General features: G+C 35.2%; 3 protein-coding genes across 5 annotated transcripts; 1 reads left to right on the forward strand and 2 right to left on the reverse strand.

Moving 5' to 3' along the window:
• The first annotated feature begins 1,101 nt into the window (after positions 1–1,101).
• Positions 1,102–6,078, forward strand: LOC108981473 (polyadenylate-binding protein RBP45-like). Of its 2 annotated transcripts, none has more exons than XM_018952660.2 (6): positions 1,102–1,512; positions 2,781–3,252; positions 5,125–5,180; positions 5,258–5,388; positions 5,501–5,600; positions 5,698–6,078. In XM_018952660.2, exons 1-6 carry the CDS (start codon positions 1,228–1,230, stop codon positions 5,857–5,859), a joined length of 1,206 nt encoding a protein of 401 aa, XP_018808205.1. In that variant the 5' UTR covers positions 1,102–1,227; the 3' UTR covers positions 5,860–6,078. The 2 variants fall into 2 exon arrangements, with proteins under 2 accessions (XP_018808205.1, XP_018808206.1); XM_018952661.2 differs by having other exon boundaries at positions 5,501–5,597.
• Positions 6,079–10,105: 4,027 nt separating this feature from the next.
• LOC108981477 (mediator of RNA polymerase II transcription subunit 21) lies at positions 10,106–12,032 on the reverse strand. Its single transcript, XM_018952666.2, has 4 exons — positions 11,663–12,032; positions 11,168–11,245; positions 11,015–11,066; positions 10,106–10,412 (listed from the first exon to the last, which is right to left on the reverse strand). The coding sequence occupies exons 1-4, from the start codon at positions 11,876–11,878 to the stop codon at positions 10,336–10,338; spliced, it is 423 nt and encodes a 140-aa protein (XP_018808211.1). The 5' UTR covers positions 11,879–12,032; the 3' UTR covers positions 10,106–10,335.
• A 3,209-nt stretch (positions 12,033–15,241) lies between these two features.
• On the reverse strand, positions 15,242–19,428 carry LOC108981474. Of its 2 annotated transcripts, none has more exons than XM_018952662.2 (2): positions 19,160–19,428; positions 15,242–16,834 (listed from the first exon to the last, which is right to left on the reverse strand). In XM_018952662.2, the coding sequence occupies exon 2, from the start codon at positions 16,780–16,782 to the stop codon at positions 15,487–15,489; it is 1,296 nt and encodes a 431-aa protein (XP_018808207.2). In that variant the 5' UTR covers positions 16,783–16,834; positions 19,160–19,428; the 3' UTR covers positions 15,242–15,486. The 2 variants fall into 2 exon arrangements, with proteins under 2 accessions (XP_018808207.2, XP_018808209.2); XM_018952664.2 differs by having other exon boundaries at positions 19,239–19,397.
• Between the last annotated feature and the right edge of the window lie 795 nt (positions 19,429–20,223).

Raw genomic sequence — 20,223 nt, forward strand, 5'->3', positions numbered from 1 at the left:
ATGCTAAAACATTGGCTGAGCATACAAAATACGGTCTTAACATGTATAGTACAAACTACAATGGGTTCTACTCAACAATCCTACACCACATATTTGCTGAGGAACAAAAAAAAAAAAAACAAGTGTGTAGTGTAGGCATGCTTAATACAAATTTTTGTATTTTTTTCAAACAATTGTTTTTTTTTTCATTTATTTTCCTTTACAAGTTTATAAATTCCTGCACACACACAAAATACTCATCCATTTCATTTTTCGTTTCAATTGGAATTAGATAAAGTCAAATCCTAGAAGGTTTTTTTGTTCCCGTTTTTGTTCGTAAAAAACCTTTTTTTTTTCCAAAGAAAAATGACAAGTTATTACGGAGAAATGCTGAAAAAAGGAAAATTATGTTTGAGATGACATAAAAATAGCAAGTCGCAGGCCCATTTAAAGAAAGAAAATTTCGTAACAGTTAAATTTACAACAGACTATTTTGTCATAGTCTTTTATTTTATTTTGAGAAAAGCTATTTTATCTCTCCAAGTATACGTTCAAGTATACCGCTTGTTAAAATTTTATTTATTTATTTTTAACATAGTAATTAAAAAAGTAATTTTAAATATATTAAAATATTTTTTATTTTTTTAAAATATTTAAATATATTAAAAAAATATAAAAAAAAATTCAAAAGTGATAAGATTGAGCAGGCTACTCTGTGACCAGAGTACCCGACTCTTTTATTTTACAAAAAATCTTCAAAACTTCTTAACACTCCACATTCTATATTATTTTTAATTTTTATTATTTTTTTCTTTTATTAAATATTTATTATATGAATAATGAATAGAAAATTTAAAATAATTTAAAAAGAATAAACTAAAAATAAATTTAAAAAAAATTTAAAATTTAAAAAATTTAAAAAAATATAAAACATAAAGTATGATGGAAGTTGTATATCAAAACTCTTTATTTTATAAGTAGCTTTGATACTTCTTGTGAAATACAAAAAAGCTCCGGACAATATCCTCGGGTATTGGCCCAACCACCCAAGCCCTGGCTTCGAATCTCCAAGCCCAAGCGTACAGTATAGATGAGATAAACCCAGTCCAGTCAAATATTAACCCCACAATCCCATCCCATACCATCACATTCATACACGCACTCTCTGCCTCTCCCCCTTTAGGGTTAGGTTCAGACCAAAACGCACTCACCGCATCGCGCCCCCTCTCTCTCTCTCTCTATCTCAAAATGATGCAACCTGCTCCGACGGGCGTGGCTCCACAAATAATGCCCCAACAGGCGCAGCAATACCCGCCACAGCAGCAACAACAATCACCTTACATGATGATGCCTCCACAGCCACCAGCGGCTGCTCAACCACCACCTCAGATGTGGGCGCCCCAGCAGGTCCAGCCCCAGGCCCAACAGCCCCACCCGACCAGCGCCGAAGAGGTCCGCACCCTCTGGATCGGGGACCTCCAGTACTGGATGGACGAGAACTACCTTTTCACTTGTTTCTCTCAGACCGGCGAGGTACAAACTGCAACCCCTCCATCGAATTCCTTCACGTTTTCTTGTTTACTTATTATCTTCTCTTTTAGGTTTCTAAGATCTCGGATTGCCTTACTAGTGTTTCCAATTAGTTTATTTGTTTGATTCGTCTTCTTGACCTTTCTTTGTTTTTTTTTTATAAGTAATAATTTTAATCAAAGAAATAGGCATAAGCCCAAGTACACAGGACATATACAAGGGAAACACCTACAACTTCCAAAAACGAAAAGAAACTGACACCAGAAAACTAAAACAGCTGCAGAAAATTATCCTCCATTACAAAAGCTTTAACCCAAGAACTCAAAGTACTCAAGAAAAAATCCCTAAGATCTCCCAATGAGCGTTCTTTATCTTCGAAGCATCTCCCATTTCTTTCAAGCCATATGCACCACATAAGACAAGGAGAAATCATCTTCCAAACTCTCGCCACCTTCTTACAGCCCTTCAAACCCTTCCACCCTACCATTAAATTAAGCTAGTTTTCAAGGGTAGTTCTACCTAGTGGGTTCATAACATAAATCCACCACTTCTCTAGGCATTACCCAATGTAATCCTGTCCAACTCAAAACCCCATTCCACAAGAATCAGTAGCCAATACTTTGCCCAAAGAAGCCACCCAACAGAAAAAAGCAACCTTAGAGGGAACTTTCACTTTCCATATACTTTTCCAAGGAAAAACACAACTACTATGGCTTGACAAAATTCTATAATAAGTAGAGACTGAAAACTTAGCATTTCCAGCAGGAATCCACACCATGCTATCCTCTCTTTCTAGCACCAATTTTGAACTGTAGAGTTTAACCAGCAGAGCCTTAACTTCATCCATTTCCCTGTCATTACTGTCCCTTTCAAAAATGATATTCCATTCAACCTTCTTGACCTTTCTTTGTGAAAGGTTGCTATTTATTGATTCCTTATTTTCTGGTGTCTGTGTCGCTATGGCCATTTTTTTAAAGTTAATATTCCTGATGCTAGTTTTTGGATCCCATAAATGTTTTTGTTATTTCTTGGTAGTGAAACATTGTGGGTGTTTATGGCTCATTGGTATGTTTTCAGCACGAAGAAGGTTGGTTTATTCTTGTGAATATACCATGAGCAAAATTCTTAAAAGCTAATGTTGAAGCAGCAGCACTATATCATCATTAGTCCAAATGTTAAGTAATAATTCACAAATAAATAAGTGGGAAGTTAGAGGATTCCTGGATTTTAATTTTGGTTTTCGTAATTATGGAAGATGTTTGTGCTTGCAGATTATATCGGTGAAAGTGATCCGTAATAAGCAGACCGGTCAGTCAGAGGGTTATGGATTTATTGAGTTTTCAACACGTGCCGGGGCAGAGAGAGTACTTCAAACGTACAATGGCACCATAATGCCAAACGGTGGGCAGAACTTTAGACTCAACTGGGCAACTTTTAGTTCGGGTGAGAGACGGTCTGATGATACTCCTGATTTCACGATATTTGTTGGAGATTTGGCTCCTGATGTTACCGACTACATGCTACAAGAGACCTTCATGGCCCGTTATCCCTCAGTTAAGGGTGCAAAGGTTGTGATTGATAGGCTCACTGGTCGGACAAAGGGTTATGGTTTTGTAAAATTTGGAGATGAAGGTGAGCAATTGCGTGCCATGACGGAGATGAATGGAGTTCTCTGCTCTTCAAGGCCTATGCGAATTGGGCCGGCTACAAACAAAAACACTACCGGAGGTCAACAACCAAAAGGTATGGAAAATATGTTACGAAATTCTCTTGCTGGTTATTTTTTTTTACTGGCCTTAATGGAAAAAATAAAAAAATGCATCAGATACCTGTGAAATCTTAGTATTTTTATTTTAAGAGAGAGTTGTGATCAGTTGAATTTGATTTCGGTACTCTAAGCCTGTGTTCTTTCATTGTTTAAAGTGTCCGTGGTTAGTATGTATTTGCCACATTCTTTTGGTGAGCTTCAGATAGTCAATTGTTATTCTTTCTGCTGTATTCTAAACAATATGGTTTAGTTTGCTTTCTTTAAGTTTTGCACTTGAAGATATGCAGCACTTTCAAGTCATTTCCTTCCTATACTCTCCCTTAAGATTTGGCCCCTGCAAATGCTATTAAATCTTAGAACTTATAGAACTCATGTTGTCTCAAAGCAGGGTGTCAAGAGCCTCTGTCATCTAGGGGCCTGGAACTGATTTCAGCTGAAATGGTTACCCTTATAGTGCATGGCCTCACTTAGGTCAGTTTGCCAGTTATGTCTTACCCTTTACTTTTGTGTGGCATTTAATGCTACATTTTCAGATTCAAGTTTCAGTTCATTCTTTTGGTTGAGCTTTCGGTCAAGTTACATTTTGTGACTTCTAGTTATTGAGAGTTTTCATTGGTCCAATAGAGTTTTTGGTTTTTGAGTTTTATTCACTTTGTTGGTGCTTCTAATAGAGTTTTTCAGAATAATTAATTCTTTAATTTATCTTACCCAATTTCCTTGTGTCAATTACGTTTTAGCTAGAATTATTGTTTTCGTTGCCACTACACAATGCTTGATTCTGGTCAATGTTTATAGATTTCAATCCATAGAAAAATATGTTCCAGGTGTGGAGCTAGAAAATCATTGGAATTGCCAGAAATTGCACGTTTCTGGCTGGTTTCTGTTTTGCCCCCCCCCCAACCTAATTCTGTCATATTTATAATAGGGTTCTGCCGGTACTTCACCTGTCCATGTTTTTTTTCATATTGCTGTTATTTGTAGTTATTTTCCTCCTCATAAGGGCTATTCTGGTTAGATGAATTGTAGATCATTCGTCAGTAGCTTGTCATTTCTTGCCTGTGGAGGCAGATGGCAAGTTCCTTCAGTGTTTCTGGGATTGCAATATTGACTCAGTAGTTTATGAATCAGGTGAACAATATATTGTCTGTAAAACCCTAAAAGCTATTGGTGGTTAATGGTTTATGTTATTGGTTTTTATCACTTGGAGATGGCTACAGGCATTGGCCACCTGTCTTTCATCGTATTTTTTGGCTGCATAAAACTATTGATGGTGATTTCATTTTTCCTTGACATTATATGGTAAGTTTGGTGGTTAATGCCAGATTTTACAGCAGTTTAATTTATTGGTAGCTTTCTTGTTGTTCTTCTCCTCTTTCTTTCTCCATCTTCTCTCTCTTTTCTCTTTCTTTTCCTGGGCATCTCCATCTTGGATCTTAAATTGTTTGTTTTTTATTTTTTATCTTTTTGCTATGGTGGTTCATGGGAGATGGATTATGCTGTCAATCCTCTTTGTTGCTATTCATCATTAGGCTTTTAATATTGGAGATAATTTAAGTCATGCATCAAATGGAGTTCTCTTTTTGACTGGCAATATTCATTGGAATTTGCTAATGAGATTTCTTTTTGGTATGTTGGGATTTACCAATGAAGACTCGTTAGCTTTTGACTGCAAAATAGGCTGCCTTTTTTTATTTTGTTATAAGTGATAGGTAGTTCAATTTCTCTATTTGCTTGTTTTTGTGTTTTGTAACGGAGAGCTATTGTTGGTGACCTGTTTAAATCATGTTTTGCCAAAAAACTTCCTTTTTTTATTTCCCTTTTATTCCACCTTTATATTTCACATGCAGCTTCATACCAGAATGCTCAAGGGACCCAAAGCGAGAATGATCCAAGTAATACAACTGTGAGTATATAATTTGTATCCTGCATTGAGGTTACTTTTATTGTAACATGTTTCTTACTCCACAACTTTCGCTGCAGATATTTGTTGGCAATTTGGATCCTAACGTTACAGATGACCATTTGAGACAAGTTTTCAGCCAATACGGGCATTTAGTACATGTTAAGATACCATCAGGCAAGCGATGTGGCTTTGTTCAATTTGTTGACAGGCAAGTAAATTTACCAGTTATTTTTAATAAGTAATCTACCCGATATGTGTACAGTGGTGTTTCTCAATAGTACAGCATGTGTAGTTTTTAAGTTGTGTATGTGATACATCAGAAGCTGTGCTGAGGAAGCATTGAGGATGTTAAATGGAACTCAATTGGGTGGACAAAGTATTCGACTTTCTTGGGGTCGTAGTCCTTCAAACAAACAGGTGGTAAGTTTTACCTATCACTCTCCAATTCTCTCTCCATCAAAGTTTCCATTTTTGCGTGAATTTGACTAATGTGAAGGGTATCTCTGTTGGCGTTCAGCTTCAGCCAGATCCAAACCAGTGGAATGGTGGCTATTACGGATATGCATATGGACAGGAAAGCTATGGATATGCCCCTGCTGCCCAAGATCCCAACATGTATGGATATGCTTATGGAAATTACCAGCAGCAGGCACCACAGCAGCAAGCGGGGTATAGCTAACAAGTTTGTCTTTTATGGCTACCTTGGTTTTGTTAATTTAATAAATAAATTCAGTAGTGAGATCCTGTTTGAATCTACTTTGATGCTCTTCCTAGCCTTTCCAAGGAAAACCAATATAGACCGATTCTTCTTCTGTGTCTTGTTAACATATTCACTTGCTAATATTGTGTTCCTGATAAGGTTTTGCAATTCTAAGGCATATGTACTTTCTTTGATGGTTGGTTTGTGTGAGCTAGCGTGGACTCTTCACCCCCATGGTGTTGATGGTAGGGTGTAATTGATGAGAAAGTATTCTCTGTTCTTGTTGCTGTGCTTGTGTTCATGATTTTGGCCACCTTAACCTTGCGTTGCTGGATAATAATACCCCCACGAATATATTTTTCGTCGAGATTTGGAATGAGCTCAAGGATTGGGCTTTTGTGTACGAGTCGAATGTTAAAACTCACCGGTCTCGCTCTTCTGAGCCCAACCCCGACCAGAGGTGGAAAGAGAGCAACCTAAATTGGGAAGATGGGAGTGTTAGATTGGGAAAGAGAGCTCATAGAGGGCTTCTTCATGGAGGTGAGTCTAGGATTAGATCGAGTTTTACAAAATTTAAGATGAATAGTAACAATTTTTTTTTTTTTTTTTTTTATAAAAATGTTAAAAATTAAAACGTCAAATAAAACTGATTTCATTATATGTTTCAGAAAACGGTTGCCATAACACTAAATTCAACACAATGGACGCCTTGATCGCATTCTTGAACAATCCATTAGCTACCAACACTGGTATTCAGTCACAGCGACCTCCACCAAGAGCCTCACTCATCATCTTTGTTACTAGCCAATAACTTGAACCCTCAATTACTGCATCCCACAAGATTTAGTGCATGTTTAAGATTGCAGTGGATAATATAACGTGTAGCATAAAACTTATAGTTTGAGAGCTTAAGTAATAAATTCTATTACTAAAAAATAATTTATTGTTTAGTAACTATATATCTAAAATACTTTCAAACATGTTATATTTGTTTGCAAATAATATAAAAAGTGATGTCTGTGGTAAAAATGACATAAAAAGTCATTTGAAAGTTGTAGTGTTGTGCCTATGATAATATCAAAGGGCAAAATTGTAATTATATGAATTTTTTATAAGTATTTTCTTACATCGATAGTCTTTTAAAATTGGAACTATGTTCTGCATTATTTAGAAAAACACGTTTGAGGAAAGTTTAAACATATTTTTTAACGTATTTGAGTTTAAAACGTATTTTAATATGTAGTACTCAAAACAACTTAAATTTATAATTATAGGATTTTTAAGATTATTTAAACACTTTTTTAAAACTCTTGATGCAACGTCAAGTAGGCCCTTACTCAAGTAGGAATCATCGATTTCTCTCCTAGCGTTTTGCTCTCTACCCAGCCAAAACCCATCCAACAAAATCTAGTCTTCTCAACCCAGAGGGGCGATGGAGCTTTGGCTCCTCCCTCCCTATTCCCATCTGGCTAGTCCAGATACTATACAACTCTTCTTTTTCCAGTGTTTTTTTTTTTTTTTTCGTACAAAGTAAGGAGAAACGCCAATCTGTTGTCTACCGGAGCCCAGCGACCACCACGTGCCCCACTGCAGGATTCCTTAGCCGCCAATCTTTCAGACGGTCAAATAATTTTGCCGAACGGAGTGGCGTGTGAGCCATATGAGCGGATCAAAGAAGCGTGAGACCCACACGCCACCGCATCGAGAAGCTCCTGTTGCCGCCACGTGCTGCATTTCTGGGGCCAGCGACCTCAAATCCTTAAGATCCAACTGATCGCCACGCGCAATGCTAGACTACCACACTCCTAGAGTGGTGCATGGCGCGTGTTCCTCACGCGCCACCACAGTCCCTATACTTATATAAAAAAGTTTAGAACTTATTATAAAAAAAAAAAAAAAAAAAGGTCTAGGACAACCCACCGATAGACCTAAACTCGAATGGATAGAATCATACTACCACTACTGATGCTGTTCCTTCACACCATGTATAATGTATATATTATAAGTCTATTAATTTATTATCTATATTCTAATATTATGTAACTAGATTCGAATACAATATCTAGCTTGTATTTAGATGGTTGGTTGTGTTTCCTATTTGTAATTTATTTAGCAATGAATGTTTGGATGATGGATATTGCCATTGGACCATGATGACTCATGATTGCTCTTGCTTAGCTACTTGTTAGCTGTTATTTGGGGCCTTGGGTGTTAGTTTAGGCCTTGGCTAGATCATTGAACAATTACTTATATTGTTTTTAGTTGATTTTTTAGAGCCTGAGACACTAATATGTATGAAATTATGAATAATATAATATCTTCTTCTTCTTCTCCTCCTCCTTCTTCTTCTTCTTCTTTTTATTTTTTATTTTTGTTATCGGTTTTAGTATGAATGATATTATATCAAAGAGAACATCTTCACGCATATATGTCCAATATTCTTCAAATAACAGCAACCAATGGTAGCCTGCCACAGAGACCCCATATCCTCCCAACGGTGGACTGCATTGCAGAGGAACAAAAAAATTCCCAAGGTCGGATTCCTCCTCCTCCTCTCTCTCTCTCAAGTCTCAGCCACCGAAACACACACTGTTGGAGCTCTCTTTCTCTCTCCTTCCCACGAAACCCTATCGAACAACACCTGTGGGAATGCTGATAGAAATGCTCCTCCCACCAACTCTACTGCCATTATCTTCTCTTCTGATCTATTTTTTCGCAAACGAATGAAGGCCAAAAATATTAAAAGCGAAAGAGATAGCAATATCAGAAGAAGAACCAAAGACAAAAGGGTTATAGATGCAGCCTTCTTTGTTCATGGTGTATATATACACATACACACACACCATGACATGCAAGACGATGAACCCTTGAACGTTGGGGTAGGAAAAGCTATTCCTATGGTGGACCCTCCATGACAGATACTTTTTTTTTTTGGTCCTTACAACATGGTAGCTTGTATTACTTTGTCAAGATTCAAGATAAAAATGAAGTGGGAAAGAGGAATTGGCCAGGGGATCCATGATAGAATTCATTGACTAATATTCAAATGATACAAAGCTAGCTACCTATATTAAAACTTTATGATAAATCTAAATATTCTTCTTTTTGAGATCCACGGCTAGAACAAGATCAAATGGTCAAAACAACTCATATTCTTCATCGAATAGATCGTATTATTCACTATCAGGAAAATATTTGGTTAATGTGTTAAATTCAATCTGCTAAGATCAAATAATGCAAGATGGCTACGCAATATCCTTCTTACTCAGTAACTTTCCAGAAGCAGAATGATGCATACCGTGTAATTTGCAGAACAAAAGATGTCGATGAACTACAAAAAAATGGGTAGTGTGTGGAGGGCAGCAGGTTCAGGATGGTTCCTACGACTACAGTGTGGTGCGCTGGTCTGGTCTGGAGCTCCTCCACCAAGATTGAAGGTCGTACGACGTGCTATGGTGCAAAGGGATTTTCTGGTGAGATGTGGGTTCACAGAGATGGTGCGATGCGGGTTCATAGGGATTTCCTGTCAAAGTGGGTTCACCGGAGGTCGAAGTGGGTTCACAAGGATGCATATTTCTGGTCAGTGACATTTTCTGGTCGATGGGATTTTCTGTCAATGAAGGCGATGCACTATGGTGGGTTCCTAGGGTTTCATTTTGTTGCTATGGTGCGATGCGGTTCAAGTTGTTAATATGTGCTTAGCTGGCATATCACTTTCTTATTGGCTTCCAATAAACCCATTACATAGGATATGCCGTTCCAAAGATGAATTGTATATCAAAAGTAGGCTAAAGGGCCTACTTTATATTTTTAGTTATATTTTTTATTTTTTTATATCTAAAATATGTTTCTTTTTCTTTTTGTAGTGTTTTTAGTAAACTTAAACGCGGAAGCCCACAAAAAAATAATATGTTATACGTAAAGTCTTGTTAAAAATGAGCTAAATATGAAACAAAAAAAGTCAAAATCTAACTCTGCTTCCGATAAATCGAAGTTGGAGTATGATTGAAGCCTATGTAAGTCGGAGTTGGAGCTATCCATTATGGCTAGTGTGAAATAGGGTAGCCCGTCAATATCTTAAGATATAGGCATATCAGGTTCAGACTCAAACTTTGACAAAGTCGGAGTCGGAGTTGGATTTCCTGGATGCCAACTCTGATTCAGTCCATGCAACCCTAATTAAAACTGTCAGTTCGGCCACCAAATGATTCTTAAGGTCGTCAAATAACATGCCAAATATAAGTACTTATATATGGAGGGGGAAAAAATGCCAAACAGGCAAATTGTCTTTACCATCTTTCTGGAGTTTGAAACTTAAGACACTGAATTTGAAGTCACTAAATTAGAAGGCTTTGCATCAACAACCTCCACTACACACCAACTAACTTTTGAAAGCTGAAATCATCCCCCAATAATATTTTTGCATGATTAAAAGACAATGCGTTTCACTTTTCTTCAATCTGGTTTCTTCAAGTTCAAGCAATTATCTGTTGCTTGACCGAACAATTCTTGGACCTGTTTTAACTCCTTCTCTGGCACCACCATAAAACAATGAGATTCTTACATCCAAGCAGTAACAAAACTATTTTTCATTTAGCAAGATAAGGAACAAATAAAGCGAAATGTCTTGGCTTAGAACCATGATCATCCAAAATATTTGTTATTCACTTTTCTATAGGCGTCAGATAAAGGATTGTTGTATTACAAATCAAACACCAGTGTCCCAGAGATATATAAAACAGATGCCAGACCATCTGAAGATGCCTAAAAGAGGTGGATCGCTTGACAGAAGATCCATCCATATATCCCATGTGCTCGTGCACACATCGAAGATCAAGTAAGACAGAAACCAGGGTTTTATAAACTAGCAAAAATTGCTATTCATCATCCTCTAATGTGGCATCAAATGTCTGGAATTAAAAATATCACATAGTTTTCTAATCATATGATGCCAAATGGATGATAAAAAAGATAATAAATAGTAATTTTCAAAACTAGTACCTTTTGGTAGGCATTTGAATAAAATTTCTCTTTCTGGCTATTTTTCCTCTAAACAATTGCAATGAGAGAGTGCTTCGCAATCGTACATGAATTTTAATGAAAGATTAGACTATGCAGAAGGCCAGAGACATACCTGCAGCTTCGAGTTGTCTCTGAAGTTCCTGGCCGACAGCATCATTTTCAGCCTGCGCAATCATGTTTCACATTGGAAACTCTTTAGAGACAAGATGTTAAATTGTTAAAATCCACCATGTGAGAGCTGTTGGCCAGTCAGTCAACTCCATACCTGGAGCTCCGCGATCCTTTTCAGTTGAGCTTCTTCACCTCCGTCGGACAATGGAAGTGCTGCAACCAGCGCATCAAACTACGAAAGCACAAAGCGTTAGCATTCATATAGTCGGGACAGAATCGAATACGTCGACAAACAAGATGTTATTGTCAAATCCTACGCGGATGGATCAACAGAAAGCAAGTAATCATATCCCAAAGTTTTTCCATATATTTGAAAATTTTTACATCTTTTTTGGCTATTGATACAAATTTCATTCCGAGTAAATCAATCAAACTTGCAGTAAGTTTCCTCAAACATAACCGGACATGCTTCCTAAATTTCAGTAGTCCGCTGCCAGTATGAGGAGGAAACTGCTGATTGCTGAAGTAACAAAAATTTTGAACCATTTAATTTTCTGAAAATATTAAAAGAGAAATGCAATTGAATGTATATATGTCGTTCAAAATGATGGAAAATCACGACAATATTTGAGGTCTAAAATCAGTTAACCTGTTTAGCGGCCTTGACAAGACCGGCGCCGAGGAGCTTGGGTTGTTCGGAGGTGTTGGGAGCTTCGGCGGCATCGTCGGTGGGATTAGGTGGTGGTTCGGGGTAATTAGGAGAGAGTCGGACAGGGGGAGCGTCCCTCTGGAGTGCACCGAAAGTGTTGAAGGCTAGAGCTGCGACCGTGTTGACTTGATCTTGCAATTGGGAGATTATGTCCATCTTTTTCCGCAAGACAAAGCTTCACAATCCCTAATCACATCTTCTTGTTTGCAGACAAATTGGTCCACGATCCGACTTCTGGGAGACGATGACGATGGAGCTCCGAGAGGAAGAGTATTATTTTATCTTGCCAATAGAACGTCGGCGTTTAAATGAATTACAGAGAGGGATATTGGTACCTTTGTCTAGAAAGGAATATGGGCTTAATCCATAGTCAGTCTGGGCCTGCGGCAATGAATCAAAATCAAATGATTCAAATCATACTCAAAACTATGATAGAATATCAGTAGGGTTGAATCTGGTCGGGTTTGGTCCGATTTGATTTTAAACAAAAATTAGAATTGAATTGGTATGTATCAGTTTTACATTTTTAAAAATTGATTACGCATCAATTATTTCTCAAAACCGATATTTTTGGTTTTACCAGTTCTGATCCCCAATTTTCCGGTTTTAATCATTTACCATAAAAAAAATTCTGTCACAAAAAAACTGCTGCCATAAAAAATGTGCTATAAAAAAATCTGCCATAACAAAAAAACTGCTATAGAAAAATCTGCTATAAAAATATAAAATCTGATATAAAAGAAAAAAATTTGTAACAACAAAATATACCCTAAATCAGAAGCTTATTAAAGTTTTTACAATATGCAGTTATGCAAATATTGATACCAGTTCACAAAAAAAAAAAAAAGAAAAAAAAGAAAAAAAAAACCAAAACTGACTTTTTTTATAAGTGTTCAATGGACACCAAATAAATTGATATAAAAGAATATCAAGCATGAATTGCAACTACAAGCCAAAGGGGCAAAGTACCCTACCTCTCGTTACATAGTACAAGAGAAAAAGCTTATGAGTTCCTTATATCAATGCACACATAATAAAGATTAATAGAGAAAGAAAAATCATCAATGCAATATCAAAAAATTCAAATAGAAAATACATACAATGCAAGAAAGATTATAAAGAATACACACAAAAAGAATACACTCATAATACACACATAAAGAAATTCAAATAGAGAATACACACAATGCAAGAAAACATTGTAATGATTCAAGAACACACAATAAAACCAAACCACTAGAATCACTAATTGACATCCACGCAACCCAAAAAAATTTATCAAGTTCAAATCTACTAACATATATATATATATATATATGAACAAACAAACAAAATTACCCACAAAAACAAAAAGAAAAGAAATCAAGCTATTTTTAGCTGGATAAGGAACTATACATGTTCATCCTCGATGGGGAGCTATACAACATATATAAACCCTAAATTTTAAAATATAAAATTATACATTCCACAATTATAAAATACAGATTCAGCTTGGTGGGAAGCTATACAAATAAAAAAAAAAAAACTATAAAATCTAAACCCTAATCAGATTTTGAAATCTGTAAAAAACCCTAAATCTCAAATCTGTAAATTCGATAAAAACCCTAAATGAAATGAATCAATTGGCAATGAATTGAAACATTGTAATTATTTATGAAGTAAATGTAAGATTTGGAAAATAAACAATATTTGTGATTATGTAGCCTCGGGAGCAATTGGAAGTGGAGGAGAACAAAACGGACCAACAATGTCGATGGTGAGGGTTTGAGCGTGAGAGACGACTGCGGGGACTCAGGGACTCGAGAGGTAGAGCAAAGATGGTAGAGGACTCGAGCGCCCGGGGGGGAGGGGGGGCATGTAACCGTAATAGTATTAAACGACGACGTTTGGCCTTTGGGACTAAAATTGAGTCTATATGCATAATATATAGTATGGTATATATTTTGTGTATATATTAATTATATATATAGTGATATTAATATATAGTATATATAGTATACTATAGTATATATTATAATACTAACTATATATTATACTATTATAGTGATACTATCATAATAATACTATATACTAATACTAATACTATATATAGTTAAGTGATTTAGTATAACTATATTAATACATGTATAACTATAGTTTATATTAGACTATTAGCATTAGTTATATATTAGTATAGCTATTATATATAGTTATACTATTAATATTAGTATATCTATATTAGTATTAGTTATAGCTATATAATATATTAGACTATATAATAGTATTAATATTAGACTATTAGTATAGTTATGTATTAGTATTAGTTATAGTGATTTAGTATAACTATATTAGTATAACTATAACTATAATCTATATTAGACTATTAGTATCAGTTAAACTATATAATAATATTAATATTAGACTATTAGTATAGCTATATTAGACTATAACTATAGCTATAGTGAGTTTGTTAATTGTTATAGTGAGTTTAATTTATTATAACTATATTATTGATAGTATTATAGTGATAATATTAGTATAGTAATTTATTATAGTGATAGTATTAGTATAGTAATTTAGTATTAATTAATATATCATTATTTAATAAAGTGATTATTTAATAAAGTTATTATTTAGTTATATATAATATATCATTATTAGTTATATATTAGTATAGTTATAAACTTATAAATAAAATGTTATTAATAATTTAAATATGCATTTTATGTTTAAAGCAAATGATAAATTAAATTTTCATATTTAAGATTAAACTTTTATTTTATTAATTATAATAACATTGTCTTATATATAATTATATTAATAACATATGATTAAACAAATTACAAATGTTCATATTTAAGACTAACATTTTATGTTATAATTTATAAATTATAATATGAAATTATTTCATATACAATTATATATTATATATAAAACTTATATATATAAAATTTCATATATAATTATATATTATATATAAAACTCATGTATAAAAAAATATTTTATATAATATTAATTTTGAATAAAACTTATATATATATAAAATATTAATTTTTATATTTTTTCCCCCAACGGGACTGGTCCAGTCTTGGAAATCATGAAACTGGGATCGGATCAAGTCCAACCGATTTTACGGTTACAAGAACCAGTCTCAGACCGGTTTTCCGGTTCAAATTTACATCCCTAAATATCAGTATTGTTTTTTTTTTTTCAAGTCTACTTTATAATAAGAATTTTTTTATAATATAATTAAGTAAATTAGATGAGATTTGCTACTCATCATCCTCATACACTACACACCACAAATATTTTTGATTTTTTTTGTTTTGTTTTATTCTTCTTAACTAATTGATTTCTCTACTGATTATTCATATACCATATATTTAGTAAAAGAAAAAAAAAATTATGTATGATGTGTGGTGTGAGGATGGTGAGTAGAATTTTTCTCTAACAATAGTGTGCGTAGGCAAGCTGGACCAAAAACTAATAAAATACTAAGCACAAAGCCTACAGAAATATCATGGGTAAATCATCACCAGATAAAGATAAAACCTGACATTAATTTTCAAGAGAATAACTTGACAGAGCTTACAAAGATAACAAAACCAACCATTGAAGAATTGTCAGATATAGGAGGAGACTAGTGTTGTATTCAAGCGTCAACTTAACCATGAGAACCATGACCGTCCTGCTACCTATTTATTATCATCAAACCTGACACTATCCTCATATCCTTTCTCCTATGTTTAATTTCAAGAAAAATTCTCAGGTCCTATTGTAGGGATCTAAGATTGTGGTAGCAGGTCATCTTTGACACCATTTTCAATATTGCTCGTGGTACCAGAACTATGGATCTGGGGTTCCATAATTCCTGAAATAACATATTCTTTGGAGGCAAGCTTGGACACTGCTGGAGTAACCTCTCCCTCTAACATCATTGCCGGTTGGCTGGTCTGCAACATTGGGTGTGAGCCCAACTCAGCAGCGTCAGCAGAATCACTTGCAGGCCTTCCATTTGAGAGGGACGCGCCAGTTCCACGTAAAGTCTCAATAGCAAGCTCCGGTTGTGTATCTTGTGCTATATCTTTCTGTGGAGAGACCTGCTCTTCCATCAAAATTTCCACGGGCTCCTTCATCTGTTCAGGAGACATGGCTTTGTGTTCCGCAAATACAGGAGTTTGGAGTTCAAGATTTGGGTTCTTCACTTCGTCATGAAGCAATTCATTCTGCTTAAGGTCAAGACTAACGTCCTGATGTTGAATTTGAGGCTCTTTAGTAGCAATTTCAACACCTGGCACTATGTCAACAACTGGTCCAGAAGCTGATTCCGGTTTAGATCCTTTTATCAGTGGGGAAGCTTCACATTCCAGCAATGCCTCGTCATGTTCAACAGCCTTGTGATGATCCGGCTGTGCCATAGTAGATGTAGATTGGCTCTCAAGACCAGAGTCCAATGTTTGCGGTGGCACTTCATTTCCTCCCAAGGAAAGACCTGCATCATTGTTTGGCACGTCGGCAGCCATAGTTACCACAACAGAGGCAGATTCGTTCTTGGGTGGATTTTGGATTGGAGTCCAAAGCTCAGGAGTTAGGAATTGATCTGAAAGCTCAGGTACGCGGGTTTCAAGCTCAGTGGGTTGCTTACCACCTTGTCCTGATAGGGGAACAGAATTATGTAGCTCTGTTTGAGGGTTGAGAACTGCAATTGGGATCTCCTTTCTGTTGTACATCTTAACATGTGGAGCAACATCATTTGCTGCCGTAATTGGAGTGAACCGTCCAGGAAGAAATACAACACCCCTCAGATGAGTGTCAGTGTCCCCTACCTTAACATTAAGAAGATATCCAGCATCAAATGAACCTTCAATGACACCAGTGACCACCTGACCCACCATGCCACCATTAACATCATCACTTGTATCCGTTACTTCTTTACTTTTCCTCATGCTGTCAGATGCAGCCATCATGGGATTCCTCTTCCCAATCACCGGATTTTCATCCTTGCGTGGACGACCACGTTTCCGTTTCATAGGGAGGTCTGCAGGAGAAAAAGAACTGGTTCTTTGACTCTGTTGGTCCATCTTGCACAAATGGATGCAAATGACAGTTTTACAATGGCCTTAGAAATTTTCCCTGCAAACAATAAAGAAAAACCAATTTTATGATTTGCAAAATACTTGGTCAATGATATAAAATTGCTGATTTTAAATACCACTACCAAGAGTGCATATATTGCACTAAATTATGCTTCAGTTTATTGGCAAAGATATTCAATTTTCATATTATCTCAGATTATTGATAAATTAATATACCTGTGCCAATATGATTATTGCTGAGCTACGACTTACTCCATGACTGATTTATATAAATATATATATGGTCTAGCTTGGTTCATGTTACTTATATATATAAGTAACATGAACCAAGCTTAGCTATGGTCATATGTGCTAGAATGATTCACCCAAGGAGATACGATAACACCAGCATCCTAGTGCAGGATAAAATGTTGATAAGAGTAGCATGTCCAACAAAACTACAATTCTTTTGGGGGAAGGGAGGGGATCTGCAGGACTACCTCAATAGTTAAGCAACCATTACAAACATGTCATGTAGAAACCCATACCAAAACTTGTACGCATGTCCTAAATATGAGCCACTAATTATGCATCCAAAATTGCAAAAGACCAAAAGTATTACTTAGAACGCTACCTTAGCAACAAAGAGAGAGACAGTAAAAAATGATAGAAATACACATTTACAGTAAATATGCCACCATCGTCCTAATTCATAAAAAAAAAAAAGCTTTTTCATATAAATGAATTTTTTATAGCAAGTGAACAAAAACTATAGAGATAAAATTAGCTCAACCTGCATAATCTATGTTAAGCCCTGAAGCCAGAGCTGAATTCATGACATGGAAATTTGGCTAAGTTGGGTGGGTAGCCAAACTATGATTTAAAGCAAAAACTCATGAATTGTTCTCTCTTCATCTGAACCTCTAGATGTCATATAGTAATGTTAAAACACCATGATGCAATGAAATATTTGAAGACGCACTTATTATTGGTCTGATCCACTTATACGACATTTAGGTTTGGACACAAAAAACATTTAATCTCATCTCATCTAATTATTACAACTTTCCCAAATTTCCACACAAAATACAATAAACAATTTAACTTTTTCAAATCCCAAAACAATAATAATATTAAAAAATAATATTCTAACAATATTTTATTCAACTTTCAACTTTTATCTCAACTCATCCCATCTCAACTCACTATCCAAACCTCTTTGCTTCACAGCAATTCTCATCATGTATCATTTTTCATCAACAATAGAAAAAAAAGCTCACATTCTAATTCAAGAATCCCGACTGTTTTACTTCATAAGAGCATAATTTTATTCTGTCTGTATGGAATAAATTTTGTAAATCCTATCACATGTAAACAATCAACAGACTAAAAACACTTGGATAATTTATAATATCAATAAATTCTTTAAGCATAAAAAAGTAATATAAACCAAGCTGAGAAAGTCAAGACTTCCCAAAATCTCCTAATGTTCACAAGATGGTCAACAATATTTTTTATTTCATGATTAACAATTTAACATCAAGATCCACAGGAAGTTCTTTATCTCCACCAATATTTGGTGAAAAAAAGAATAGAATAGTGATTTTCTCCCAATAGGAGGTAAGAATGGAACAGAGAAGCAGCATCTAAAACTTCGAATTGTGAACAAGAAGCTCGAGGAAAGTTCAGAAATCCAGCCATGGAACTAAATCGTCCTTGTTTACTGACATTTGCATACAGGACCATTCAACAGTCATACCTATCTATATTTATATGTTACAAAATTCATTTTGGCAAAATAGATCTAAATCTTCCGTTTACAGAAAGACATGATCATCACAAACAATAACAAACATAAAATTCAGGACGAAAACAAGTATCCGAAGAAAAAAGTTTACATTTTAATAAAACAGAAGACCCGATACAAAACAGAACAACCTAAAGATTCTCAATAGGCATAGGTTTGGCTCCAAGTAAGCTAGGTCGATCTTAGGATTTAAAAAATGCCAGAAACAAACTGCCATGAATGATATAGCATCACAAAAAGAAATGTACAATATAAGTCACAAAACCACAAAAAGTTCACACCCTTTCAAAAATTTCATGCAAAAGAATTCTATCCTAATGCCCAACAGTTCTATATTTTGAACTGCATTAACCATTTCAGTCAATCTGATCAAGAGTTAGAAATCTCAGCTCACTAATGAACTAACGCAAAATAAAACAAGACCAACGCCGTTCTACCTCGGATCAAAACCCTAAATAACTTACGGGGCCCAAGAAACTATTTTTCACTTTCTGCATCAACAATGACACAAAGTTGAAGACAATTACACAAATGTAAAAATATTATTATAAAAACGCAAAATGCAGATTGAAATACTTATATAAAGGTTGCCAGGGCGCCAATGAATTCAGAAGCGAAAAGGCTTTCGAGGAATCGACCAAGAAATCTGAAAAACCTGCTGTAATGGTGGGAAATACTAGGTCGTTTATTTCTTTGGACTTCTCTCTCGTGTGTTTGGTTCGTGGGATTTTCTCACAAACCGTAACGGAACGGACTAGGAATTGGCGCTAGGTTGACGACCGTTTCTCCTCGGCTCTGAAACGTTGCGATAAGGTGAAAGCTTGTTGGATTAGGAACAGAATGATGATCTGTCATTTTATGAACAGTCTGATCAAGCCCATGTCGTTCACTCTTTTGCCATCAAGATCATGTCGTTTAAGTCATTGGTAGCTGGTCGGGTCAGATTAATTACCGAGCTTTCAACTCCAAATATCAGTCCAACTTAACCCGATGGCCCATAAGTTTGGGCTATGGGCCAAATTATATAACCTTGGACTTGTCAATTTCGGTCGGGATTAGATGGGTCCTATTTGCATCCAGTCTTAAATTAGAGGCTTCATTTTTAAAATATTAATAATAACTTTAACTTTAATTAAATTGTTTAGGTTTTCTTCGACCTTGTTTGGAATATTTGGATCTTACATGGTTTCATGAATTGTGTAAGAGTTTTTTTAATAGTATAAAAACTTTTTAAAATGATGGTTTGACAGTGTTTTCAAAAAGTGATAGACTCACTATAAAAATATGATTGAGTGTAATTAGAGTGTTTTAAAGAAAGTTTATGATGAATTAATACTCGATTTTTTCTTTTAAAAAAAATTTCAAAAATGGCCGGAGAGGCTGCCATCACAAGGCAACCAATTAAAAACCTCTAGCAACAAAGTACTTCCCAGGTAGAGATTTTTTGATGTCTAGTTTGGCCAAAAATCCTTCTTTTATTTGGAGAAGTATGTGGAATTTCCATGATTTATTTAAAGAAGCACTAATATGGTGGGTTGTCATTGGACAAAGAATCAGTATTTGGGGTGATAGATGGCTTCCTAGGCCATTGTATATGTCTAGCTTTGCTCCATCTTTAGTTGTTTCCAGGGAAACAAGGG

This window comes from Juglans regia, chromosome 3, assembly GCF_001411555.2.
Source record: "Juglans regia cultivar Chandler chromosome 3, Walnut 2.0, whole genome shotgun sequence".
Classification (NCBI taxonomy): Eukaryota; Viridiplantae; Streptophyta; class Magnoliopsida; order Fagales; family Juglandaceae; genus Juglans; species Juglans regia.